Here is a 24,402-nt window from a genome sequence, read left to right as displayed (position 1 = left end):
TGTCAGTTCCCAACACGCAACACACCAACAGTGCGCATCCTTGTTCATGACACCTTACGGACCTGTGTGAGACTTATCTTTGGCACATATACCCAGAATTGGAACTCTTGGATCACGTGCTCTATGTATACTTAATTTTCTACATTAGTACAAATTAGTTTCTGATTGCTACATTCTTACCTGCAGTGTATGAAAGCTCCTGTAAAGATTTTTAAAGTTACTGCTGTGCTTTCAACTGGAATGCATTCATATGTTCATCCAGACATAATTATAATATAGAATGTGACCAAAGTACAAGAATGGTATACTTTAATTGCCTTTATCAGATTCTGACATAGAACAGATAAAAAAAGATATGGAAGATTTTAATGGCACTATTAATAAGCTTAATTTAAAATATCTATATAATGCTTTATTCCCAAAACACAGCATCCACAGTTGTTCCAAACGCCTGTGGAATATTTATAAAAATTAACTGTATATTTAGGCAAAATATTGATAAATCCCCAAAGCAGATTTATAACTAAGCTTATATTTTCTAATCACAATACAATACAATTTGGAATTTACCAACTGTAATTTTCTTTCATGCAATAAACATTTTAAAACATTCTAAACTTTTGGGCTGTAGGAGAACTAAAAATTGAAATTACAGACTTTTCCTTTTCATTAAAGACAGTAAGAGCACATACCCACAACTTATGGGCTGTGTCTAAATCTATATTTAGAGGAAAACATATAGCCTTCAATTAAATGATACTTTAGTTGAACAATCTCAATTAGGAAATAAAGTACTCTATAAATTACTCTCCAAAATTGATCAACATAACCAGGATCTGTTTCTTAAAAAAAAAAAAAAAGATCAAATCTCTGCTTATTCTGACCATGGGAAAAAGGATCAGCATTAGTGGTATGGAAGGGCATAACCACAGTCAAAGAAGTGATTTTTCTTCAAGATGATCACAGCGTGCAGCCTTAGGCTGATACACTTTAAAACCTAAATTAGATGGATCATTTTCTAGGAAACTATAAATTAAGAAATTTGACCAGAAAGTTTTAAATCCTAAGTAGATCATTAACAATAGAAACTTTATAAGGACTGTCAGAAATCTATAGATTCCCCACCCCTAACTATGTGCCCTCCAGAAATTTTGCACAAATATATGTGCCCACCAAAAGTACAAGAGAATGTGTTTCTTCATTCCCTTGCCAACTATGTGTGGTATCAGTCTTTTTAATATTTGCTAATCTGTTGTGTGGAAACACTCATTGCTTTAAATTGCATAATATTAGATTTCAAGGATTGCTATTTATGTCTTATTTTGAGAATTGGTTTCTTATATATCCTTTGTCCATTTTTCTCTGAGGATTTTTTTCTTATTAATTCTTGAGCATTAATTGTATTGATAGTGTAATATTATTATTGTGTACACAACTTTTTTCTTTCTTTATTCCATGCTAAGAAAGATCTCCCTGACCTCAAGATTATAAAACAAAATTCTCCTGTTTTCCTTTTAATATTTATTTAGGGTAGAGGACAATGCACTTAAACCCTTAATCCATAATGAATTTATTTTCTTTGTGTAGGTATAATTTTATTTCCAAATGGTTGGCTAATTGTCAGTAAAGATTTTTAAATAAGAAAGTGATATTAATAAGTTTATGAGAAGAATCTAATATTTTGTTAAGCTGGGCTCTGGTCAGTTAGACTTGGTAATTAATAGCCACGGTTCTTTTGAAATTACTACCTAAAACATCTAAAATAGTTTGTGAACACCTTATCGAAATGGAGAGATCGAAAGAGGAAACGAATTCTGGCTAAAATATGAAGGAGTTTTATTTATTAAACTTGAAGTTAGGCCAGAACATCCAAGTGAAAATATCTAAGAAACATAGATACATATAACCTCATGACTAAGTCATGAGCGTAATAAAGGTTTTAGGAATATTAAAGCCGAGGGGAAGAATGGAGAGAAGGAAAATTTTAAAAAGAGGGCCACTTCCAGACTATAATTTTCAAACCTGATGGAAAATCCTTTGAGACTCGTCATCTGGCTCTACCACTGTCTACAAGACTTTAATGATCATTTGCTAACCTTCTGGTTTTTCCCATATATTAGTCGAGGACTTTAGCTCTTTTCTACCCCAGACCCAGCCATTATCTGGGAAACCTTACTATCCTGTTAGAGTTCCTTGAGCTCAATTTTAATGACCAGTATTTCCATTACATTTTAAACATACAGTCTTGTCGCCTGTAATTTGATTTCGGGGATTATCCAGAATCATTCCATCTCTTCAGTCTTTACTCATTCGTGTACCAAAAGAAATTTTCTGAAGACCTATTATGCAGGTGCAATGCATTTTCAGTGTGGGGGAGGGATTTTTTTATAGTTAGCTACCTTACTCGCAGAACTGCATGACCAGTTCTGGTTTTCTAAATGATGACAGTTAACACCTGAGTTCCTACTTCTGTAAGTTTTAACCTTTTCTCTCAAAATTTAATCTATGTCAAAACATTATTTTGGAGGCAGACACTTTTCAATTATGTCACCCTTTACTGGTTAGTAAGTTTTGGTATTGAAACTAGAGTTGCCAGTTTGATCTGCACATATCTAAAAACGTTTCAGAAGACTGTCTTTTGGTGCCATCAACTGTATTTCTGATTTTGACTTTGTCTTATCAATGTGTATCTCTGGTCCTCTACTTGAGTAGTTATACATGAATTAGCATAAACCCATTTTTCTGATAGAAAAGTGTCTCCAAGCAGGAACCTGGCCAGCAGGTCAGCAATAACAATCTTCAAAGATGAAGAATAAGCATGTAGGGTCATATAAGACAATATGGCTTTTCCCCTATATTTAGTGTGCTTTCCTAAGCTCAGTTTCCACCAAAAAAGTTTTTTTTCCCCCTGGGTCTATCTGATGGTGTGTCTGACCAGTGAATATGGAAGTAAGTCGCACTTAGATTTTAATTAACCTAAAAAGTACTACAGAAAGCCTGAAATATCTCTCAGATGGTGGCTGTGACTTCCTTTAACCAGGGTGTAACATGGCATGAGCAGGTGAGTTCACTCTCGCCGTAACAGAAATTGAAATGGAAGAAGCCCGCCAGCACGTGTGTCCTTTCAAGACTCTCTGCAACAGAAAGCTTAAACCATGGTAGCCGATAAAGTCAGTTGACTTGTAGTCACTTACATTTTTATGTGTAGGCCCCATGGCAGAGAACTGAGTGGGCTGATCCACACCCAGGCCCTGAGGGTTGTTGAGATCATTAGAGGAGATGCCTGAGACTCTCCCATGGACTAAGGAAAGTGGATTGTTGTGGATTGTTTACTGAGAGCATCAGTAAGTGAATTCAGCAAAAATGATATTCTATCCTGTGGTGGGTCATCAGCACAAATTGTCAGACACGATGCAGGCCTGTGCATTGCGATTATTGTGAGTGTGGAAGTCAGCATGGCATGATTGCATGATTCTGACAGTTTGCACTTGGCTCTAGCCACAGTGTGTGTGTAGTGCTACACCATACCTGTAATATCCACCACCCACATTTTTGTTAGGACTGTCCATTGTTGCATGAAAATGACACTGTTGGTCACCTTCCATTGTTCTCATATCCCTGATTCAGTAACAGGAGCTATAAGACCATAGAGCATGAGAAGATTTTTTTTCTCAAAACAAGGCTTTATAATCCACATGTATTTCAGTTTTCATACATACAAGTAAACACATTTTTATAGCTTTCTTGAGATCTTTCACATAACATAAAATTCACCTTAAGTAAACTGTTTAGTGGATTTTAGTATATTAACAGAGTCGAGCAACCATCGCCCCGATTTAATTTTAAAACATTTTCAACACCTACTGTAAACACCCTATACACATGAGCAGTCACTTATTTCTCCTAACCTCCCACCCCTGCCTTTGCCTGAGGCTATGGTTACTAATCTACTTTCTGTGACTATAGATTTGTTTATTCTAGACGTTTCATGTAAATGGAATCATACAATAATGTGATCTTTTGTGACTGGCTTCTTTCGCTTCATAGTGTTTTCAAAGTTCATCTACACTGTAGCATGTAATTCATTTTTTATGACCAAATAACATTCCATTGTATGAATACACATATTTTACTTATCTTTACTTTATCTGTCTATCATTTAACAGACATTGAGACTTCTTCCATTTCTTAACTACTATTAACAAAACTATATGAACATTCGTATATAAGCTTTTGTGTAGACCTAGTTTATATTTCTTCTGGGCGTGTGTCGAGGAGTGTATATTCCCTGGATCATACGGTAACTATGTTTAACCATTTGAGGAACTACCAGACAGTTATCCAAAGTATTGGTACCATTCTGCATTCCCAGCAGCAATGAATGAAGGTTCTCATTTTTCCACATCCTTGAAAACACTTGTTTTTGTCTGTCCTTTTGATTTTCGCCATCTTAGAAGGCTAACTAAATGTATTTTGTTGAGAAAGGATTTCAGACTGTTTTCTATTTTTAAATGTTTCATAGGCAGGAGTGAACTTAAATCAGCAAGAGAGATTTGAACTAGAAACAGAAACACACACATCAAGACTCCTCATTTAATCAGATGTAAACCTATGTGCTTTCACACCCAGTGGTGCAGACCATGATTAGTTGTGTACTTTGAAAGTGCAAGAGGTTCTCAGACTTGTTCTTGGAAGGAACCATCAACACTTACGCTGCCTCTGCCCCACTAGGTGCTTCAGCCTCTGCTTCGACAGCTCCATCACTCATTTGCTGCTCATCAGCATCTCTTTCTGTTTGAGGTTCTGGTCAGCAAAGGTTTTAAAAACTTACAAAGATCCACATTCTGTCTACATTAGATTTCCTGGCTCTGTCTCCAGTTCTGCTCTCTCAAGGCACAGAAAGTAGATTCTAATCATCTACATCTCAGGTCCCCACTCCCTTCCCTGAACAATTTTCACTCAGGTCCAGTCTGTGAACCATTCCTCACAGGTCATACTTCCTGCTCCCTTTTCCCAAGTTGACAGCCTCTGGGTTGCTAAGTTTGTTGATTTCCTGTTTTTAAACATGTCCCTTTGCACTAAGCGTGTTGTGCTTCAGATGGTGAGAGCACTTGACACAGCAGATGTCTCCTCTTCCTTTCTGAAAGCCGAACCTGTCTGTGGCCTAAAGTATGTTTTACTCCTGTTGAACTCACCTGAGCTATTAAACCTCATTGCCGCACTCTTCCCTATGTTTTTGTTTTCTTTATTCTCACTTCTTAAACTGGTAATAAAATCACCTGTTACAAAATTTTAAATGTATGAAAGAGTCTTTGATAAAGAGTGTCCTCTCTTCTGTTCCCCAGGCACTCATCTTTCCGTTCCAGAGCTGTTCACTGTTACTAGGTTTGTTTGGGGTTTTTTTATTGAATTATAGTCAGTTCACAACGCTGTATCAATTTCTGGTGTACAGCACTGTTACTGGTTCTTGCATGTCTTTACAGTGATTTTTAAAACAGCTTTACTGAAGTATAATTTGCATGTCATAAAATTCATCCATTTTACGTGTAGAATTCAGTTACTTTTAGTAAATTTACAAAGTTGTGCAATCATCACCACAATCCAGTTTTAGAGCATTTCTGGCACCTCGGAAAGCCCCTTGTACCTGTTGGCAGTCAGCCCTCATTCCCAGCCCCAGACAACCTCCAGTCTGCCTTCCTCTTCTGGACATCTCGTGTAAATAAAGGCATGGAATATCTAGTCTTTCGCACCTTGCTGCTTTTGCTTAGCACGATGTTTTCAAGGTTATCCATTTTATAGTATGTATCAGTAGCTCCTTTTTATTGCTGGTTAGAATTCCATTGTATGGCTATAGCACATTTTGTTTATCCAATTGCCAGTTGTTGGACACTTCGATTCTTTTTTTTTTTTGATAATATGAATAATGCTGCTATGAACATTTACGTAAGTTTCTGTGTTTGCATTTGCATATGTTGTCATTTCTTTGGGATATATACAGGAGTAGAATTGGTGAATCATATGGTAAGTTTTTGTCTAGTTTTTAAGAAAATGGCAAAGGTTTTCCCAAGTGGCTGTACTATTTTATATTCCCACCAGCAATATGTGAAGTGTCCGATTTCTCCACTGCCTGGTCAACACTTAGTATTGCCCATCTTCTTTTATTATTATTATTATTTTCATAGCCATCTTAGTGGGTGTGAAGTGGTATTGTGAATCTAATTTGTATTTCCCTGATGACTGATAATGTCACTTATTTCATATGCTTTTGGCCGCTTTTCTGTCTTATTTGGTGAAGTGTCTGTTCAGATCTTTTGCCCATTTTTAAATGACTGATGTGGAATGTCCCACAACTTATTTAGATCTTTAATTTCTCCCACCAGTGTTTTGTAGCTTTCAGTGTTCAAGCCTTGCACTCCTGTTGTTAAATTTATTCCCAAATACTGCATTCTTTTTTTTTCCCTTTTCTTTTTTTAATTGTACTCGGTTTACAATGTTGTGTTAATTTCTGGTGTATCGCTTAGTGATTCAGTTGTGTGTGTGTATGTGCGTGTGTGTGTCCTCTTTTTTTTTTTCTAACAGCTGAAAAAGTATAGTGTATTGTCGGTCAGTGACCTCTCCTCACCTCCCTTTCTGTACTCATACATATTGACCTAACATCATAATAGTCTGATCGTTCTATATTAGTTTTTTACCGTTTGCAGTCTAAATCACTTGTTCTTTGTAACACTTCTGTAATTTCAGAAATGCAGGTGTTCCCTCTTCTAGATGGAGAAACTGGTACAGAGGTTATGGCTTGCTCAGTAGAGACAGCTAGTAAAAGCAGGTCTGAGACTGCCTTCAGTCTTCGGACTCCAGACTCAGCTTTATCTACGATATCAAAGTTGTTGCTCTTCCTCCTGCCTAGTGCATAGGGCTTTACAATCCTCCCTTGTTTCATCTGCCCATCATTCCTCTTACTATTTGGGATCCTGATGGCCATTTAGGTCCTTCCAGATGTGCATTATATGGGAAAGCTAGCTCCACCAACTTTATATTGTCATGCAACCTGTATAAGCCCATCTTCCCCTCATTTTATTCAAATTTATTTTTTAAATGTATTTTATTTTTATTATTTATGTATTATTTATTATTTTTATTTATGTCATTTTAATGTATTTATCAAATTTAATTTAAATGTATATTTATCAAATTAAATTATTAATTAGATTATTAAATGTATATTTATCAAATTTATTATTTAACATAGTAGAGTTGCACTCTGCTGCACATTCCTCTGGTCTGCGAATAGTGGCCGTGCCTACTGGGGAAAACGAGACTCGCCTGGTAGGGTGCATTCTGCCTGCCTTACTGAGCCCTGGCTCAAATTTGCTAATCTTTTTTTTTTTTTTACACTCCAAATGCTTGCAGATTATCAGGTTTATGATCCATTCTGGAATTTTACAGGTCATCATGGTTAAACCCACCAGTTTGCAATGCTTATCTTTTTGAAAATTAAAATACTTCCTACCCCCAGACATCTAGCATAGCTCCTCTCGAGGATTCTGTTGCAGTTTCCCTGAAGGCCCTGAAGTATATAGTTTATTTGTTCAGGAAAGCGGATACTCTCCATTTCCTTTCCTGACTTGGGCTTCAATTTACTCTTCCAACCTTGTTTAAGTAGACAAGCACCTGGCATTTATTCAGAATATAGATGCCCAGACCCCTCACCTAGAAATTCCAATTCATTGTTCTCGGTTAGAACGCGCTCCCAGAAGATGTTCCGATGGACAAGTTCAAGAAATACTATTTTATATCATATTTGTCCAACTATATTTTGATAATGTTTGTCATCTACTAACTTTCCACCATCAGCTCCCTTTAGTAGAGCAATCTCTACTTGCTCTGAACATAACTAAAAAAACCTTTTGGGCTCAAATCTTTAAGTGCTTTTTGCAATACTGCGCTCATTCACGACTTGTCATGGGACCTTGCAGCTCTTTGGCATTTACCCTTGAATAAGATGTCTAATCTTATTGGAAAGCATTCTCTAGTTCACTCATTCTCTTTAATTATCTCCTGCCTTCTTTATCTCATCAGAATTTTATGCTGCTATCAAGTCAGACTTCCATCCTGAAGACCCAACAGGCTAATCTTTGGCAAGCATCCTCTTCAGAGTCTTTTCAAGTCCTGGGAACATACCCACTCTTTTTGTCTTACCTTCTTAAAACAGCTCAGACCCTCATCCAACTATGGTAGCACTCACCTCTCTATTGCACAGTCTGTAGCAGCGTGTTCACATTGTCACAAGCTTCCTGGCAGCTTCATCTCAACGATTTGAATGGGATTAGAAAGGGCTCTTGGCAACTTGTATGTTTTCTTATCCTGTGGGTAACTGTGCCATTGACTGCAGGCGATGATAACAGGATCTCTTTGGTTTTTCCAGGTGACAGACCATATTTCTTCTGACTCTGTTTCATCTTCTACCAGTAGTTTCTGGAACTCGACCTCTACCTTTTGCATCAAGCAAAATGTACATATGTTAAACAAGGGTGTCCAAGCAGGTAAGTTACTTTAAACATTTCCATTGAAATACAGGTGGCTCTTAAACCTGTGATAAGATGCTCAAGCTTACCCCCAATAGAAGAAGTAAAGATGTAAACTTAAAAAATACTCAGACACCGTTCTTCACCTGTCAGATTTCTGCCGAAGTCTACGCTGAATAGCAATTTTGTGGGCAAGAGTGTAAGGAAACACTACATTCTAGTGGGGGTATAAGTTGGGAGTACTTATAAGTTGGCAGTTTCTATCAGAATTACTTTGACCCAGCACTTTTACTTTTGGGATTTAGCCTATAGATACACAGCGCATGGGAGCAAAATGACACATGTACAGCATTAACCTCTGAAGTATTATTTAGTTTAAGCAGAAAATTTAAATCAACTTAGATGTCCATCAATGGCCAAATGGTTAAATACATTATTTTATATCCATGCAATGAAATCCTACATAGAATGAGGAATCTTTTTCTACTAATATATCAAGATCGCTAAGATAAATAATTAAAAAGAAAAAGCAAAGTACAGAACAGTATATAGCATGCTACTACATGTATTTAAAAAAATAAAAGAAAGAAGAGAAATGCTTAAATGTGTGCAAAAATGTATCTGGAATCATGGGGTTATAAACTTAATGAATGGAGAACAGGAGTGGGAAGGAGGTCACTTTTTGACTTTCTATATCTTTTGATTTTATAAAATAAGAATAAACTTCCCCCTTGATAAAAATCTTCCCTTCAAGTCATGTCTTTCCATCTGTCAACCTCTTCCTTACCTAGGTAACTGCAATAGGACTGTAACAATTTACTGTCTTTCTCACTTGGGATCAGAACTGAAATCCTTTTCCCATTAAATCCATATTAGTAGTTCTTTCCTTCTAATATCTAAACCGACTTAGAAATAAGAGCCCCTTCTCTCTCTCTCTCTCTGACCCCTCTCGCTCATACCCCTTCACCCACCTAAAGGAGGCAGTAGCCTGCATTTTTGAAGCCTTAAAAACTTTTCATTTGCTTTATGTGACTCCACCTGCCAATTAAGTCTCAAGGCTGCTCCCAGAAACGATCTGTGATTTTTGCCCTCAGGTAACTTGGAGATTGTGAATGGTGTCAGAAAACACACTCGAGATGTTGGAATGACTTTCCCAACTCCAAGTTCGAGCAAGACTAGAGTAGAAGAGGACAGTGATGTGACTTCTTGGTCAGAAGAAAAAATAGAAGAGAAAAAGCTCCTTACCAATTGTATTGGAGACAAAAAGTTAAGGAAGAACAAGCAGAGTTGCTGTGAAGGTCAGTTTATGATTCTCACTTTCCTAGCAGAAAAACTAGTGAATTTCAAGTCTCTTGCAATGCTAAGGTTCTTTGTTTCTAAATGACTCAGTATAGACCCCATCGTCCCCCAGCACCATCTTGGCAAATTTTTAAAGTATGGTCATCCCTGCACATCTGCAGGGGATTGGTTCCAGGACCCCTCGTGGATGCCAAAATCCATGAATGCTCAAGTCCTTTATGTAAAGTGGCATAGTACAGACTGCCCTCTGAATCCAAGGGTTCCACATGCACAGATGCAGGGGGCTGACTGTATCCAGCCCTACAATTACGGAGTCATACCTGTAGTTAAGCAGACTTCGGGGCATGCTGGTGACCTCTTGAGAGCAGGGTCCCTGAGAGACTGTATTATTATGCACATGTCTCTGATGAGAAAAATGAAAAATCTTTTTTCTTTCTTAAAAATATTTCCTGTAGGAGTTTCATGGTTTGTTCCTGTGGAAAATGTGAAGTCTGTTCCTAAGAAGGAAAACCTGCCCATGCTTCACGGCCCTGGTGTCGCCTGGTTTGCACCCATCACCAGTACCAAACCCTGGAGGGAGCCACTACGGGAGCAGAACTGGCAGGGACAGCCCATGGACAGCCCCAGCTCACTAGCAGGCCTGGGCAGAGAGCCACCGAAGCCATTTGTGAGAGTGACCCTGCAGGTGCAGTGACACTGAGTTAATTTTAGCCATATGCTTAAGGAGGAAGAAAGGGCAAGATACAGAAAAGTTAAATCTGTGACTTGGCCTTCTGAAGTGCGGTCCTGTGAGCCTTGTTTCTAGCACCTCCACAGCTCATCTGTTTCCACACTCATTGATCAAAGGCTGCCTTACTGTTAGCCATCACGAGCAGTGCGTCGCCCTCAGTATCTGGCGACAAGGCAGGGATGGGTGTTGTGTAGCTGCTCACTGGGTTTGTAGATAGAAACCTGCACGTGGAGTGCAGTAGAGGCCTGATGTTTGTGTCAGCCTTGTATCTGTTCCCCCGTTTACATGACTCCTATTTCTGCTTAACATGAAGTTTTAAAGGCACCAAGCCTCTTCTTTACAAGTACCCAGGGAGCTAAAGGAATTGTTATTTAATGATGTATTTGTTTGAAGGGAAATTTAAAACAGCACAGTGGGCCGAGCTCTGTCCCATCAACACTGGGGAGACTTATAATTGCCACAGTCTTGGTTCTTGACTTATTCCAAAGTCAGTTCTTTGATCCCTCTGATTTTCCTGCTGGAGCTCTCCCCCGCAGGGAGTTGTCTGACCATTCTTCAACTCTAGATATCTTCCGTACTTTGCAAACAGGCTTTCCAAACCTGTTAGACAGGCACTGTTTTCTGGGCCCTTGGAGAAAAGACTGCACCATTAACATGAACTTGGGGACTTTTTCTCCTCAGGAATCACTTCACCTTCACAGACCTGACTTCATCTCCCGCTCCGGGGAACGGATAAAGCGCCTGAAGTTAATAGTCCAGGAGAGGAAGATGCAGAACATGCTGCAGAGCGAGCGGGACGCACTGTTCAACACTGGGCGGGAATGGCAGGGCTGCCGGGGCCCCGTGCACCCCCTGCTCCCTAAGAGAGGTACGCTCTGCCTGTCCACTTTCCTGTTTCTGGGTAGAGAGGGCAAAGTCTGCTTCATGCAAGGGAGCACTGCTCAATGCCAGGCAAGTTACATGGTCAGAAAGTGACTTTCCTCACCGAGACTCAAATCTCTTTCGGTAGCAGAATCTGCCCAGTTTAACTCTCAGCACCTTCATGATCCAAATAAGCCCATTTATTCTTGCCCTGTCACTCCATCTCAAAAATGACAGTGTGCACCCAAAAAAAAAGGTGTTTTTAAAAACCAGCTCTGTCATCATGAGCAAGTAAATTGCAAAAGTATAATGTTTACAGTGAGGGGGAGCTGATTCCAGGCTGGCCTACTTCACAGAGTGGCAATAATGATAAACTTTTATAGCCCTTATGTTTTGTCCAGACACTGTTCTTGTTTAATGCTTACAACACCTCTCTGAGGTGGGTACTATTAATATCCCTGTTTCACAGATGAGAAAACTGAGGCAAAAAGAGATGAAGTACCTTGCCCAATATTACACACCTTATAAGCTGGGATGTGAACCTAAGTGGGCTGGCACTGAAGTCTGTGCTCTTAACAGTTATGCTAGATGGAAGATCTCAATAAAATGACACGTGAAAGCTGTGAGAAAACTATGAAGTCCTACCTGATGCTTTCACCACTGGCTTACTTATAAACTGGTCAGTGTTTGGATTTGCACTGTCTATTCTGTGCTGCGGTGTTGTGTCTTCAGAAGCCCTCAGGCTGCTGTCACAGTCATCATAGTGTAGCCTTGGCCTTGGCCATTGCTCACCGCCCAGCACTGCCAGCTCAGGATGGGGCACAAAGCCGCAGCTGCAGCCTCTCACAGCTTTTCAGCAACACACCCTTCCTTATGAAGAGGTAACCCACTGTCACTGATCCCCTAAGGGTTGGGGACCCCTCAGTGGGTCCTTTGCCCTCAATCACAAACGTCAGTTAAACAAGACCAGGTTCAATATAGCAGAGCAGAAACTATTCCTTGATCAAGAAGTGCAGAAGGGAGAGCTCATGCTCAAAGATACTTTCTCCCTGAAGGGAGAGGAGTAAGGGAATTTAAGGGTTAAGAGGCAGATAGGTCATTAGGACTTGAGGAGAGGGACGGAGTTTTCAGGGGCAGCCAGGGCATGCGCAGTCTCCCATGGTCCTTTGCACATGGCACAGACTGTGCCTTGCAGAGTACAAATCACCCTTCTGGGCTGAGCTGTCAGCATGGTAATGAAGCTAAGGTAACTTTCAGGCCCATCCCAGTCTCATCTGTGCTCATCTGTGCAGGCTCGTTCTTGTGGTCAAGTCAGAACTGGTCTGGGGAGTTGACCACTGTGTATCTCTCAAGGTACAGCTGCAAAACATCTCTGCCAAATGCCAGGTACCTTTGAAACAAACATAAAAATAAATCAGGGCAGGTGTCCTTCTGCTCACAGGGACTGGTATGGAAACACAGAGAAAAATCAAGGCATAGGCCCTTCAGTTTTTAGGGGCTGGTGTGGGTGACACCACTGCTGCTCAGCCATAAAAAAAGGATGAAATTTTGCCTTTTGCAACAACATGCATCAACCTGGAGGATATTATGCCAAGTGAAATAAGTCAGACAGACAAAGACAAATGCTGTATTACATCACTTATATGTGGAATCTAAAAAAATAAAACCAGTAAATATAACAAAAAAGAAACAGACTCACACATATAGAGAACAAACTAGTGGTTACCAGTGGGGAGAGACAAGGTAGGGATAAGGGACTGAGAGGTACAAACGACTGTGTATAAAATGAATAAGCTACAAGGATATGTTGTACAGCACAGGGAATGTTGCCAATATTTTATAATAACTATAAATGGAGTATAAATTTTAAAGATTGTAAATCACTATGTTGTACACCTGAAACTAATGTAAATCCACTAGACCTCAATTAAAAAAAAAAAAGACAATCCACTAAGAACCGCTTCTTCTCTTGCTTAGGCTTCCTGGCTGCCCAAAAGAAAAGGCCTATTGGAAAGAAGGAAATGATTCAGAGATCTAAACGGTAAGGCCAAAAGAATAAGTAACTATGAAAGGATAAATCAGGCCACCAACTGGTCAGGAGCTCAGGCTTGGCCTCAGAATAAAGGCATTATGCTGTAGTTAAAACATGAGAAAATTAATTTTAAAAGTAGTTTCTCATTTATGGCTCTGAAAAAGAGATGAAAAAGAGCAATCATGGAATAGATGATTCATTTACAAAAGATACAAAGCATTGCCACTAATTTGCATGCTTTACTCTTGTCTTTGTTAGAAACTTAAATATAAATAAAAACTACTTTGAAATAAAGTTAAATACTTATTTGGGGCCTTACCCTTTATCTCAGCAGTCCTTTTTCTAGAAATTTATCCAATACAGTGATAGATAAGGGGATAGTCTCCAAGATACAGTAAGTTAGGCTTAAAAAATAAACCAAATTTCAGAAGCATATGTACGCTGCTACTGTCTGTAGTTTTTGAAAAGAAGTGCTTGTGCTTACATAGATGGGTGTACTTTTGTACGCACAGACTATCTGTGGAAGGACATCCAAAAAACTGGTGATAGTGGTTGTCTTTGGGAAAAAGAACTGAGTGACTAGAGAGCAGAGGCAGGAGAGAGACTAATTTTTTACCTTCTTATACTTTTTGAATTTTGTGCCATTGCATTCATTGGCTATTAATTAATTAGAGATATGTATACATTGCTCATGAGACTGCCATTGAGTAACTAAGTAAAGGGTTGGTTACCTTTTAGGGATTCATTAGAGACTTCCTTTAATAAGACCAGTTTTATAGCCCACATAGTGCTTGAAAACAATTTACCTTTAGTAATAAAAGCATTCTTCTTGAAATCTTGTTTTTACTTTCCATTTGGTAAACCCTTTCCTTATAGGTAATTCAAAGGGATGCTTTAATCAAGCAATTCTCAAAGTGTGGTCCGTGGGTCTTTGGAAGCCTCGACTCTGTTCTTGCCAACACTTCTTCCCACCCCCACCCCCACTCACTCACTCCCGTTTCTGCTCCTAACTAGTCTTCAAGACCCACCTCAGGCTTAATCTTCCCTGACATCCTTCAGTCAGAATAAGTTCTTTCTTTTCCTGTAACTCTATGTAGAATTTTGTAGATATGACCATTATTGTATTTTTCTTTCACATTATTTTCCATGTTTAAAAATGATAGCAATACATAGGCATTATCTTATGTTGTAGCCATACATCTTTGCATATAGAATGAAAGAAGTTTATCTCCACTCCTTTGTCCCACTCCTTTCCCAGAATAATCACTATCAGCAGGATTTTATTGTGTTTTTATTCCCCTGTATCCCTCTCCAGATCGTGAGCACTCCAGCCCAGGGTTCTTTGGCTCCAAGTGCCTAACAGGAAGCTGGGCACCCAGCAGGCCCGCGGCCTGCCTGAGGGCTGAGTGGCTGGAGGGCAGTAGAGCTTAGGGCAATGTGGTGAGCAGCGATCGCGGGCCTGTGTGGTCAGGTGAACTCACTGCTTTCTGTCTTTCCATTGGTGCCATTCCTAAGGATTTATGAGCAGCTTCCAGAAGTCCAGAAAAAGAGAGAAGAGGAAAAGAGGAGATCGGAATATAAGTCATACCGGCTGCGAGCCCAGCTGTACAAGAAGGTCAGTCATTCCTAGAGCAGGATTGGTGAGGTTTGTCAGGGGAAAGAGAAAGTGAGAAAAATCCATCTGACCTGTTTGCATTAACCGTATTTGCAGAGTGAACTTAAGCTCATGACACACTGTACCACTGCTGAAATTTAAAAGATTAAAGCACCTGCAGCTAGATTTCAAATTTAAAAATCTCAAAAGACAGATCTAAAGAAGGCACCTTCCAGGCAGACATTTGGAATGAAAGCAAATTTCATACTTAGGAGTCAGTTCAGACATCATGCTGGAAATGCCTACATCTATCGGAATTGTTGAGCTTTTGTTCCAGAGGCCCAAGTGATAGTTTTATGCCTCTTGTAGGTAAATCATATACTGCTAGAACTTTTCAGATAAATTGGGAAATGTCCAAGTGTGGCCTAAGAGCTGACAGTTTGAGGAGTCAGAGCCTGGAAGCCACTACCACTTCCTGCCCATTGTCCCCGTGGAACCAGTGGTGCTGCAAGTCCCAGAGCCTCACAAGCCAGGGGACTTGCTACCAATTAATTCCTGAAGAAAGCAGATGGGCTACTGTGCCTAAAGGTCCAGATCCTTCACTGTTCTCATTTCCTTCCCAACCCTCCACTTCACCCCCAGAGGACTCTGAAAGTCAGAAACCAAAAGATGAGCTCATACCAGGCCGATGTGAGGCTGGAGAACTCCTTCTGGAGCACATGCCAGAGCCCAGGCTGGGCTCCCTCAGGCGGGGAGGCCCGAGCCCAGGCCCTCACTGTGCTTGTGAGTTTGTGAACTGATGGATGGATTAGTCTCTTAAGTTTATAACTACTGTTACATTTCTGTACAGACTATAATACACTGTAGATCATCTTTCCTAAACACTTCAGGAAGTATTTTTTGTATAATTACCATCATTTTTGTTGCTGGGAAAGAGAAATAAGGTTTGGGGAGAACCACGCTGGTCTCCTCAGCGACACGTCTGGGGTGAGGAGTGGCCGTCTGCCTCTGACGGCAGGGGTATCTAACTTCTTTCCTGCCTTTCTTTTCTTCCACAGAAAGTGGCCAATCAACTCTTGGGGAGAAAAGTTCCTTGGGACTGACATCATACGAGTATTTTCCTCAGAGCCTTGGAATTATATTTTATCAGCCTGGAGGAGCACAGTCTTTACTTTTATGAGTCTGGTTTAATAAAACTTAGCCTGTTGTCCATGTGTAATTTAGAGTCCCGGGCATAGTGATGACCAAGATTACTAACAGTTTGGGAGCAGTCCTTTCTCCACAGTGGCCTTGCCCACAGGGATGTTCGTTACAATGGTATTATCTCATTCTAGCCAAGAGTGAGTCCCTTTTTGTATGTGTTTTTATACTTTTAGAAAATAAATAACTTCTGATTGACTCATAGTAAAGCAAGCAGCAGGGGGTCATTTGTTTCCCATCTGGAGAGGGGCAGGGAGCTATGCAGTGTCTTCCCGAGGTATGCGGGGAACCTCAGTCTAAAGGCACCAGTCAGGGGAGATGGGCTGTGAGATGAAATGTGACCTTTGTTTAGAAATGCAGTTGTGGGCTTTGTGGAGACAGCATCTGGTTAGGGTCCCCGTAGTGGGGCCCAGAGACTCTGGGCAGACACAGGCACCTTGGGTCCAGAGCCACCTCCTAGCCCCATTCCAGCTTCCTCTGGCACCACCAGCCTTTGGTAGAACACAACTTGGGAGGCATTAGACGCTTGATGTAAATCATGACCTGGCCCTGGCCAGTGGGATGTGGGTTGTGCCGCTTCTAGGTCTGGTTCTTGTAAAGCCCACACGCTGTCCCTTCAGCAGAGACCTTGGGGGCCAGAGCAGATTGATGGCATCTTTGGTCCCAATCCTTCTCACGTGGATTCTCTGACACTCCTTCTCCACACCCTTTCCATGTGACGTTCCATTTCCTCTGAAGAGGTGCAGTTCCCCTGATGTGACACCTGTAGAGGCTGGACGCTGAAGAAGCATTTGCTTGTTCCTGCTTTACTTTTGCACCTCTGCAATTACCTTAAAACCATGCCGGGGGGAGGTGGCGGGGGTCTTGTTCAATAAAATACAGATTTGGCTCCCAGGTGACGCTGAAGCTGCTGGTCCGTGGACCACACACACTTTGAGCAGCAAGGATGTGGATCACTGGATTGAAGGAGACCGTGCTCTGCGCCCTGCTCTCCACAGCAAACTGGGCTGCTTCTGAGTGATCGCTTCCCTGTCCAGGCCTATAAAATAGCAGACTGGACTAGAAGATCTCTAAGATTCCTTTCAGATCTAACATGCTGTGATTCTAGTCTGGTTACCCCTGTGACAGTTGAGTTCCATCTAAACTAGCCTTGCCCAGTGGCCGGTCTGGACTTGCACATTTCTAATAGTGGGGAAATTACTGCATGCATGTAAGGCGTCCGTCCCGTTTCACCTTGGAATCGCTCAGTAAGGAGCTTTTTCGTTTTGTTGAAATACATCTCTGCAGCTTCCATACTGTTCGTCCTAGGTTATCTGTTAGAATTCATCACAGTCCTCCCCTACTCACCCCCATCAGTGCTCTCCCTTCAGGTCAGTGGAGGCAGTGCTGTGATGAAATAACGCAAATTGAAAGCTCTGCTCCCCGGAAACCACCCCAAGTACTGGCCAAGCAGGGGTCCTTGTACCATGAGATGGGTGAGTGGAAGTGCGTCCTGGGACCTAACGGGAAGCTGAGTTGGGGGCTTCACGGGAGCCTAGATGATGGAAGCAGAGAGGCCGCACACTTTGGGCTAAGGCAGAACTCTGGAGACCCAGGTCCCACCAGTTCTGCGGTATTCCCTTCTTTTCTCCAACTCTTCTTAACGCCACCTCCACCAGAGTTCAAAGCAAAACCCCACAGACCCAGATTCATTTCACGGATTGTTCTCCTAATTTCTTCTTTTCTGTTTCCCTTCCTGCACGCGGATTCCTGTCTCTCCCTCTGACCCGTCACTTGCCTGGCTCTGCTTTCGTTCTCCTCTTTCTTGATTTCTTCATCCTCTTCTGCCCACCCCCATTTCCCTGTCCACCTTGCCCCCCGTACCCTGTAGACTTGTCAGAATCTGTGGCCCCAGGGGGCCCAGATGAGGGGCCGCTCCTGCAGGATAACGTGATCTCGGCTGAGATCCAGGCTTTGCTTTCATATGACAGTGACAGGTGATGCTCAGGGCTGGGGCGGTCTGGGACCTAAGCGCTGACTAGCCCCCTCCCCTCAACCCCTTCCTGGTGCCACAGCTATTGAGCCACTGGATGACATCGCAGCGGTGACAGACATCCTGGCCCAGCGGGAGGGTGCAAGACTGGAGACACCCCCACTCTGGCTAGCAATGTTTACAGACCGGCCTGCCCTGCCTGACTCCTGCTCGCCTGCTTCAGTGGCCCCAACCCCAGCCCGGATCCATTCCCTGCCCTGGGGGAGACCTCGAACATTCTCCCTGGATGCTGTCCCCCCAGACCACTCCCCTGGGGCTTCTCGCTCAGTTGCCCCTCTCCCCCTGCAGCGATCCCCACAGTCCAGAGGCCTCTGCAGCAAAGGCCCACCCCACACGTGGCTCCAGTCACCAGTGTGAGAAAGGTGCTGGCAGCAGGATCTGGCCCGAAGAGAAGATGACCTGTGTGTGGCTGGCTGTAGGTACAGCGCTGTTTGGAGCAGACTGGCCAGCCTGGCCTCCCTCCCTTTGTTGGACTAGGGGTGGGCTGGGAAGGGAAGCAGAAGCCCCTCTTAAGCTGTGGCTGCCATGGTGCTGAGGGACTTGCTCCCAGGACTGGCTGAGACCCCCCAAACCCTTCCTGGGAGAAAACTGGAACCACCCCTGCCCTACCCCCCTGCACTAACCGGCTCTGAGGATGGCACTGAAGAGCCCCGGGAGGGAACGCACTGCCCTCGTGACCCCGCATCAGCCATTAAAGCTATTTAACAGCAGCCTCCACCTGCTTCTGGACGGCTGCCTCTTGGCTTGGTCGGGACCCGTCTCATCCCCCCACCCTGGAGCTCGGTTCACCTGGACGTGAGTATGGCTGTGATGCTGAGGAGTCAGACACGGGCTGGGTAGGGGGGAAACTTTATAAATAATACCACAGTGGGAAGGAGGGCTGCTTCTCTCTCACATGCTGCTGAATCTCAGGATCTCAGCGAGGTCATAGCCAGTCACAGCAAAGGAGCTGCCCGAGGGGTCACAGAATCGGGCACCACACACCTGGGTGTCCGGCACACACTCACCATGACAGTGTTCCACCTAGGGGAGAGGAGGGCTGCTCAGGGCCTGCGGCCTCATGCTTGGGCCCGCACTCCACTCCTCTTACAACACACACCTCAATGTAGCCACTCTCTGGGCTTCTGCTCAGCTTCCAGATGTGTACAAAGGTGTCTTCAGCCGCAGAGAGTAGCTATAAAAAAAAAAAAAAGAAAACACAGGGAGGACCAGTGGGAGTCGGAACACGCTGACAGGTGACTGTTACAGGCTGCACCCAACCCAGGCGCCCGGAGAGGGGGCTACGCTGAGTGGCAGAGATAAGCATGTGGACTTCCTCTGAACATTCCAGCACCAGGAACAAGGTTATAGAGGGATGGAGGAGACTGACCTTGCCCACGTCGGGAGCCAGATCCAGGGCACAGACGGCCCAGGCGTGCGCGTTGATCTGGACGTGCAGAGTTCCTGTACTGGCTTCGTACAGACGCACCTGCCCGTCCCCATAGCCTGCTGCTATGGTCCCCTGCCACAGCTGCACGGAAGGGCACGGGACCCTGCAAGGGTGATACCCCACTTTGATTTCCCAGACCCGGGCCCACTCCCACCCTGAAGCTTAGTAATAGTTCGTTAAACTGAATTCTCTCCTGTCTTCCCTCCTGCCGCTAAATCACCGTTCATCATACCACTGTCTTGCTTCAGGTCCTTTGAAGGTAGTCTACGCTTTATAGATATAGAAACTAAGCTGCTTCTCTCCACTTATAAGTCCCTCTGCAGACTGAGAGCCTCACCGTTGCCTTTCCCAAACCTACACTCTTGTCACCAGCCAGCCAATCTGTATCTCTTGGACCACACTCTGTTTTAATTCTGGCTGCGCTTTTGCACATCTCTTTTCCTTTATCTGGAATATCCGTTCCCATCCCTTTAAGGCAGAGTAGCTTTAGCTCAGCTGCCAACACTCAGCACAGATACCGATTATGCTGTGGACTCTGCCCTGACCCCTCTGCCTCCCCAGCTGCCCCCATTTCCAGGGCTCCCTTCGCCCCCGTGCCTGTCTCTGTTCCTGCACTGACGCTGCTGCATGAAGATCAGCCTCCAACTCGGCCGTGAGCCCCTGTCACTGTGTCTGCAAGTTTGGGGTTCATTGTCCTCTTTAAGAATAATTTTCTCTCCAACAACTTTTGGCTAGATACCTCCTGCTCAACTTTTCATTTGTGATTCTTCCTTTAAATGTAGGCTCAAGACAGTTTTAGCATTTTGAAACAACAGGCAAACTCATATGTGACGGCTATAATTTTTCACACTTTCTATAATCCAGACTTTTTTTTTAAATTAGAGTTAGATACTCTTTTTTTCTTTTTCTTTTTCTAAGATTTAACTTGTTCTCTTGATAATAATTATACTTGCCCCTTTTTTTGAAGGTAGTTCAAAAGAAATTTTTAAAGCCTCACTTTTCCAAGTATCTCTGCATACATTTCTTTTCCCTTCAACTTAGCACCCATATGTCCTTAGCACGTAGCTTGTGTCCGCCATAGTCCAGGGGCCTAATGGATAGTCGTGCAATGAATAAGTGAGCGAATGTATCAATGTGTGAAAGACCGCTTTCACAGCATTTCCTGTCTGTCCTCCCCCCTCTTAGCCCTCAGTGAGATAAAAATACAGACCAGGGTCAATTACATTACCTACAGCTGGCAAGTGGAAGAAAAACAAGGCAAAACCCCACTTTTATTTTAACAAAAGAACAACAACAAAAAAACCCACAAAAAAACAAAACCTACAAACAAAACAAAAGACACAGTAAAATAAAGCAAGAGGAAAAGCGTGAGGAAAGCAGCTGGAACGGAAACGCAGCCTCTGGCACACCCAGCTCCCCCGCGCCTCGCCTGGGGGCCTGCGCGGGGGGGGGGGGGGCGCGCTCCTGACAGCCCAGGAGGGGCCCCGCCCCCCCGGGGGCTCCTGGAGAAGCAGGCTGGGGGGCGGGCGTGGGCTTGAACTCCCGGCCTTGCCCTGAGAGTGTGTGGTCCTCTCTCCTCCCAGGGGCCCTACAACGGGCGGGGGCAGCCCGAGTGGTCAACGTGTCTTCCTTCCGGCAAGAGAAAGGGTACATTGACGAGAAACATCTGACAGGGGCTGGTAGACCTTTGACCTTCAACCAGAACTATGACTGCAGCAAACTGCTTTTGGCCTCATTCACTGGGAAGCTTGCCCAGAGACTTCAAGGGACAGGTAATTGCCCCTGGCGGCCCCTCCTCCTCCACTCCCAGGGCTTCCTCCCAGTCCTTCGCATCTCATCCCAGTATGTTCTGACCATGAAATATTCCCAGTATCCCCCCAGCCAGCTGTTAACCTCCACCCTTTGTCATCTGTGCACCCTCTATTTCTCTCAACCCCATCTTCACGTCTCCATTTCAACCCTTTTTCCGACACTCATCACCCACAACTCCCTCTCTCCCAGTATTTTCCAGTAGCAACACCATCCATCGTGTTCCCCCTAAAATTCACCCCGCACTTTCAAATACTTAAGTGCGCTTCCTGGCTCGGATAGCGCCATTCATGTGAGTTACAGATCCCTGATTCAGGCACCACCTGGAGTCTCTGGTCACCTCCACCTGGCAGGGCTGGTAGGGCCCTCCCCTCTTTGCACATCCTAGAGCCACGTTTAACCCTTTCCTCCTCTCACTGCACTTTGCACTACCGTTGTCTGTGTCTCTCGCAGGTGTGACTGTGAACTCCGTGGACCCCCGCGTTGTGTACACAGAGATCATGAAGAATTTCTCTTGGTTATATCGTTTCATCTTCTGGCTCCTCGGCCTCTTCTTTAAGGTGGGTGGGGAGGAGCTGGCTCTGCCTGAAGGGGTTGGGGCAGGGGGTCTGCTGCTCAGCGTGTCCCTTCAGGCTACAGCCTGACTGGCTTTTATTCCTCCTCCTCCTACCCCACCCCCGTGTCTCCGCAGAACAGCAAACAGGGTGCAGTCCCAGTGCTCTACCTGAGCTTGGCAAAGGAGCTAGATGGCATCTCTGGAAAACATTTTAGCAGTTCCGGTGTGATAACTCCTGCCCCTAAAGCTGCCCGAGATCCTCACGTGGCCCAAAGCCTCTGGGATGCTTCAGCCCGACTAACAGATCTAGACAAGATGGACTGACCTCTGTGACCCCTGCCCTGACTCGCCGCCTTCCCCCTGACTCCCAGCCCTCACTCGGATTATGCCTTCTCTTGTCAATTCCAAGGAACCATCAGTCACCTTGTTCGGTGTAATGACCACTTCCTCTTCCTGTTGGCTCCACGCATGAGAGCTCAGCTTAGCCTGGGGACAGCTCCAGCTTCTACTTCATAGTCAGTTCTCAGATGGAAGTGTTCATCTCTTGGGCACTAAAATCTCCAAACCTACCAAGCCCCGTGTTGTGGTGACGGGGGAGTAAAGGTCCTTCCGGTGGTCTATTAGGGTTCCCGGCTTTGGGGGAGGCAGCACCACACAGTGTCCTCTGGACGAAGGCATATACCACACACTGCAGGACAGCACCCCAGCTGCACAGGGTGTTGTCTCCCAGCTGGTACGGTAACTGCCCGGGTAATGGTTCCATCTTTCTATCAAACCAGCTGCTCCTGGATGCTTAGTCATCTGATAAGGCAGGTGAATTCTCAGAGTGAGAGCCCACTTCTTCTTTTCTGGGGTCTTTGTTCATCAACAGGTTTTTGTTTTGTTTTGTTTTGTTTTAATGGTGGTGCTGGGGATTGAACCTAGGACCTCGTGCATGCTGAGCACGCTCTCTGCCACTGAGCTGTACCCTCCCCTCATCAACATAAATTTTGGAATCAGCTTTTCAAATTTCACAGAAACATATCCTTTAGGGATTTTGCTACATCTACTTGGCAGGATTGATGTTTTTATGATAATGAGTTGCTCTAAACATGAACAAGGTGTACTTATATCTATTTAAATCTTACTAATACCTTCATAAAATTTTGAATAATTTTATCCAAAAGATCATGCATAAGTCTTACTATAATTCCAGGCACCTTGCTTTTTATGCTATTGCAAGTGGTATTTTAAAATTCATGTATTAATCATATATCAAACAACTTTAAAAAAGTTATCTAATTCTAATAAGTTATCTGTAGATTCTTTTGGTTTTTCCACATAGAACATCACACCATCTAGGGATAATAACAGATTTCTTTCTTCTCTTTCAATTATTATGAATCTTGTTTTTTTCCCCAGACCTTAATTGATTTTCTAGTATTAAACCAAACTTGCTTTTAAACCAACTTGGTCAGAGTATTACTTTCATATACATTGCTAAGTTTAGTATCCTCGTGTTTTGGTTTGGAACTTTTTACTGCGTTCATAAATGAGACTGGCCTTTACTGCCCTTTCCCTTACTTATATTGCCATTGTCTGGTTTTGCTGTCATGGATGTATTCATTTTATAAAATGAATTTGGGATTTGTGTTCATCCAGGGACATCATATGAGAAGCAAATGTGAATTAATTGAGGATGAAATATGTACAAGAAACTTGACAGGGGAAATAGCTGTGAGGGAAAATGGGGAAGAAGCTGGGAGAAGCTGGGAGACCCACCAGACTGTGAGACAAGTCTGACTCTGAGTGAAGGAGAGAAGGCTGGTTAGGAGCATCTTACGGTGCAGTGCAATAATTTTTCCATTTTAAACTTCCCTCTCCTGTTTTGAAAGTATACAGTCTATTTCTGTTCTTTATTGTATGTGTGTTTAATTTAAACAGTATCTTTAATCAGTATCTTTATTTTTCTTTTAAATAATACATAGATCTTAGAATTCTTCAACATTAATCATTCCCTTTGAATTTGTATACTTTTGTAACCCAGTATTTTAATTTCATTATTTCATTAATTTCACAAATCAGGTATTTTGTTATTCTCAGTAGCTGATATTTGCATCGACTGACCCATGTGTTTCATATTTCCTCTGCTTGCTTTTTTATGTCTCAGATCTTCTAGCTGGGATTATTTTCCTTCTGTCTTTAAGTATATGCTTTAGAAGTTCCTTTGATGAGGATTCGTGGTAGACAGACTTCTAGGTGGCTGCCAGGGTCCCCACCCCCTTGTGTGCACATTCTCCATAATCTCCTCCTCCTGAGTGTGCAGAGACTCCTGAACACGATGGCAGTTCACTCCTGT

The 24,402-nt window shown here is 43.2% G+C and overlaps 2 protein-coding genes and 2 long non-coding RNA genes across 5 annotated transcripts in view; 3 read left to right on the top strand and 1 right to left on the bottom strand.

Annotated features, from left to right (window-relative positions):
- Positions 1-16,257, top strand: part of ALMS1 (ALMS1 centrosome and basal body associated protein) — a 135,787-nt gene extending 119,530 nt beyond the window's left edge. For both annotated transcript variants that reach the window (XM_072937564.1, XM_072937565.1), the window contains exons 19-25: positions 8,423-8,540; positions 9,617-9,820; positions 10,277-10,506; positions 11,233-11,419; positions 13,390-13,453; positions 14,960-15,059; positions 16,097-16,257. In XM_072937564.1, the coding sequence (XP_072793665.1) occupies positions 8,423-8,540; positions 9,617-9,820; positions 10,277-10,506; positions 11,233-11,419; positions 13,390-13,453; positions 14,960-15,059; positions 16,097-16,141 (948 nt within the window). In that variant the 3' untranslated portion in view covers positions 16,142-16,257. The remainder of the gene's footprint in view (positions 1-8,422; positions 8,541-9,616; positions 9,821-10,276; positions 10,507-11,232; positions 11,420-13,389; positions 13,454-14,959; positions 15,060-16,096) is intronic.
- The window catches only part of LOC102538218 (retinol dehydrogenase 12-like), a 305,649-nt gene extending 282,331 nt beyond the window's left edge, over positions 1-23,318 (top strand). Inside the window, 3 exon segments of the mRNA XM_072938383.1 lie at positions 21,283-21,471; positions 21,962-22,068; positions 22,200-23,318. Of these exon segments, the coding sequence (XP_072794484.1) occupies positions 21,283-21,471; positions 21,962-22,068; positions 22,200-22,388 (485 nt within the window). The 3' untranslated portion in view covers positions 22,389-23,318.
- LOC140685651 (uncharacterized) lies at positions 17,609-18,985 on the top strand. The gene is made up of 2 exons (XR_012058900.1): positions 17,609-17,713; positions 18,293-18,985. It is a non-coding gene; the product is annotated as an uncharacterized lncRNA (long non-coding RNA).
- Positions 19,140-19,834, bottom strand: LOC102533745 (uncharacterized). Its single transcript, XR_012059278.1, has 3 exons — positions 19,640-19,834; positions 19,370-19,444; positions 19,140-19,293 (listed from the first exon to the last, which is right to left on the bottom strand). It is a non-coding gene; the product is annotated as an uncharacterized lncRNA (long non-coding RNA).
- Positions 23,319-24,402: the final 1,084 nt, after the last annotated feature.

Source organism: Vicugna pacos, chromosome 15, assembly GCF_048564905.1.
Source record: "Vicugna pacos chromosome 15, VicPac4, whole genome shotgun sequence".
NCBI lineage: Eukaryota > Metazoa > Chordata > Mammalia > Artiodactyla > Camelidae > Vicugna > Vicugna pacos.
This window is presented reverse-complemented; position numbering and strand designations above follow the sequence as displayed.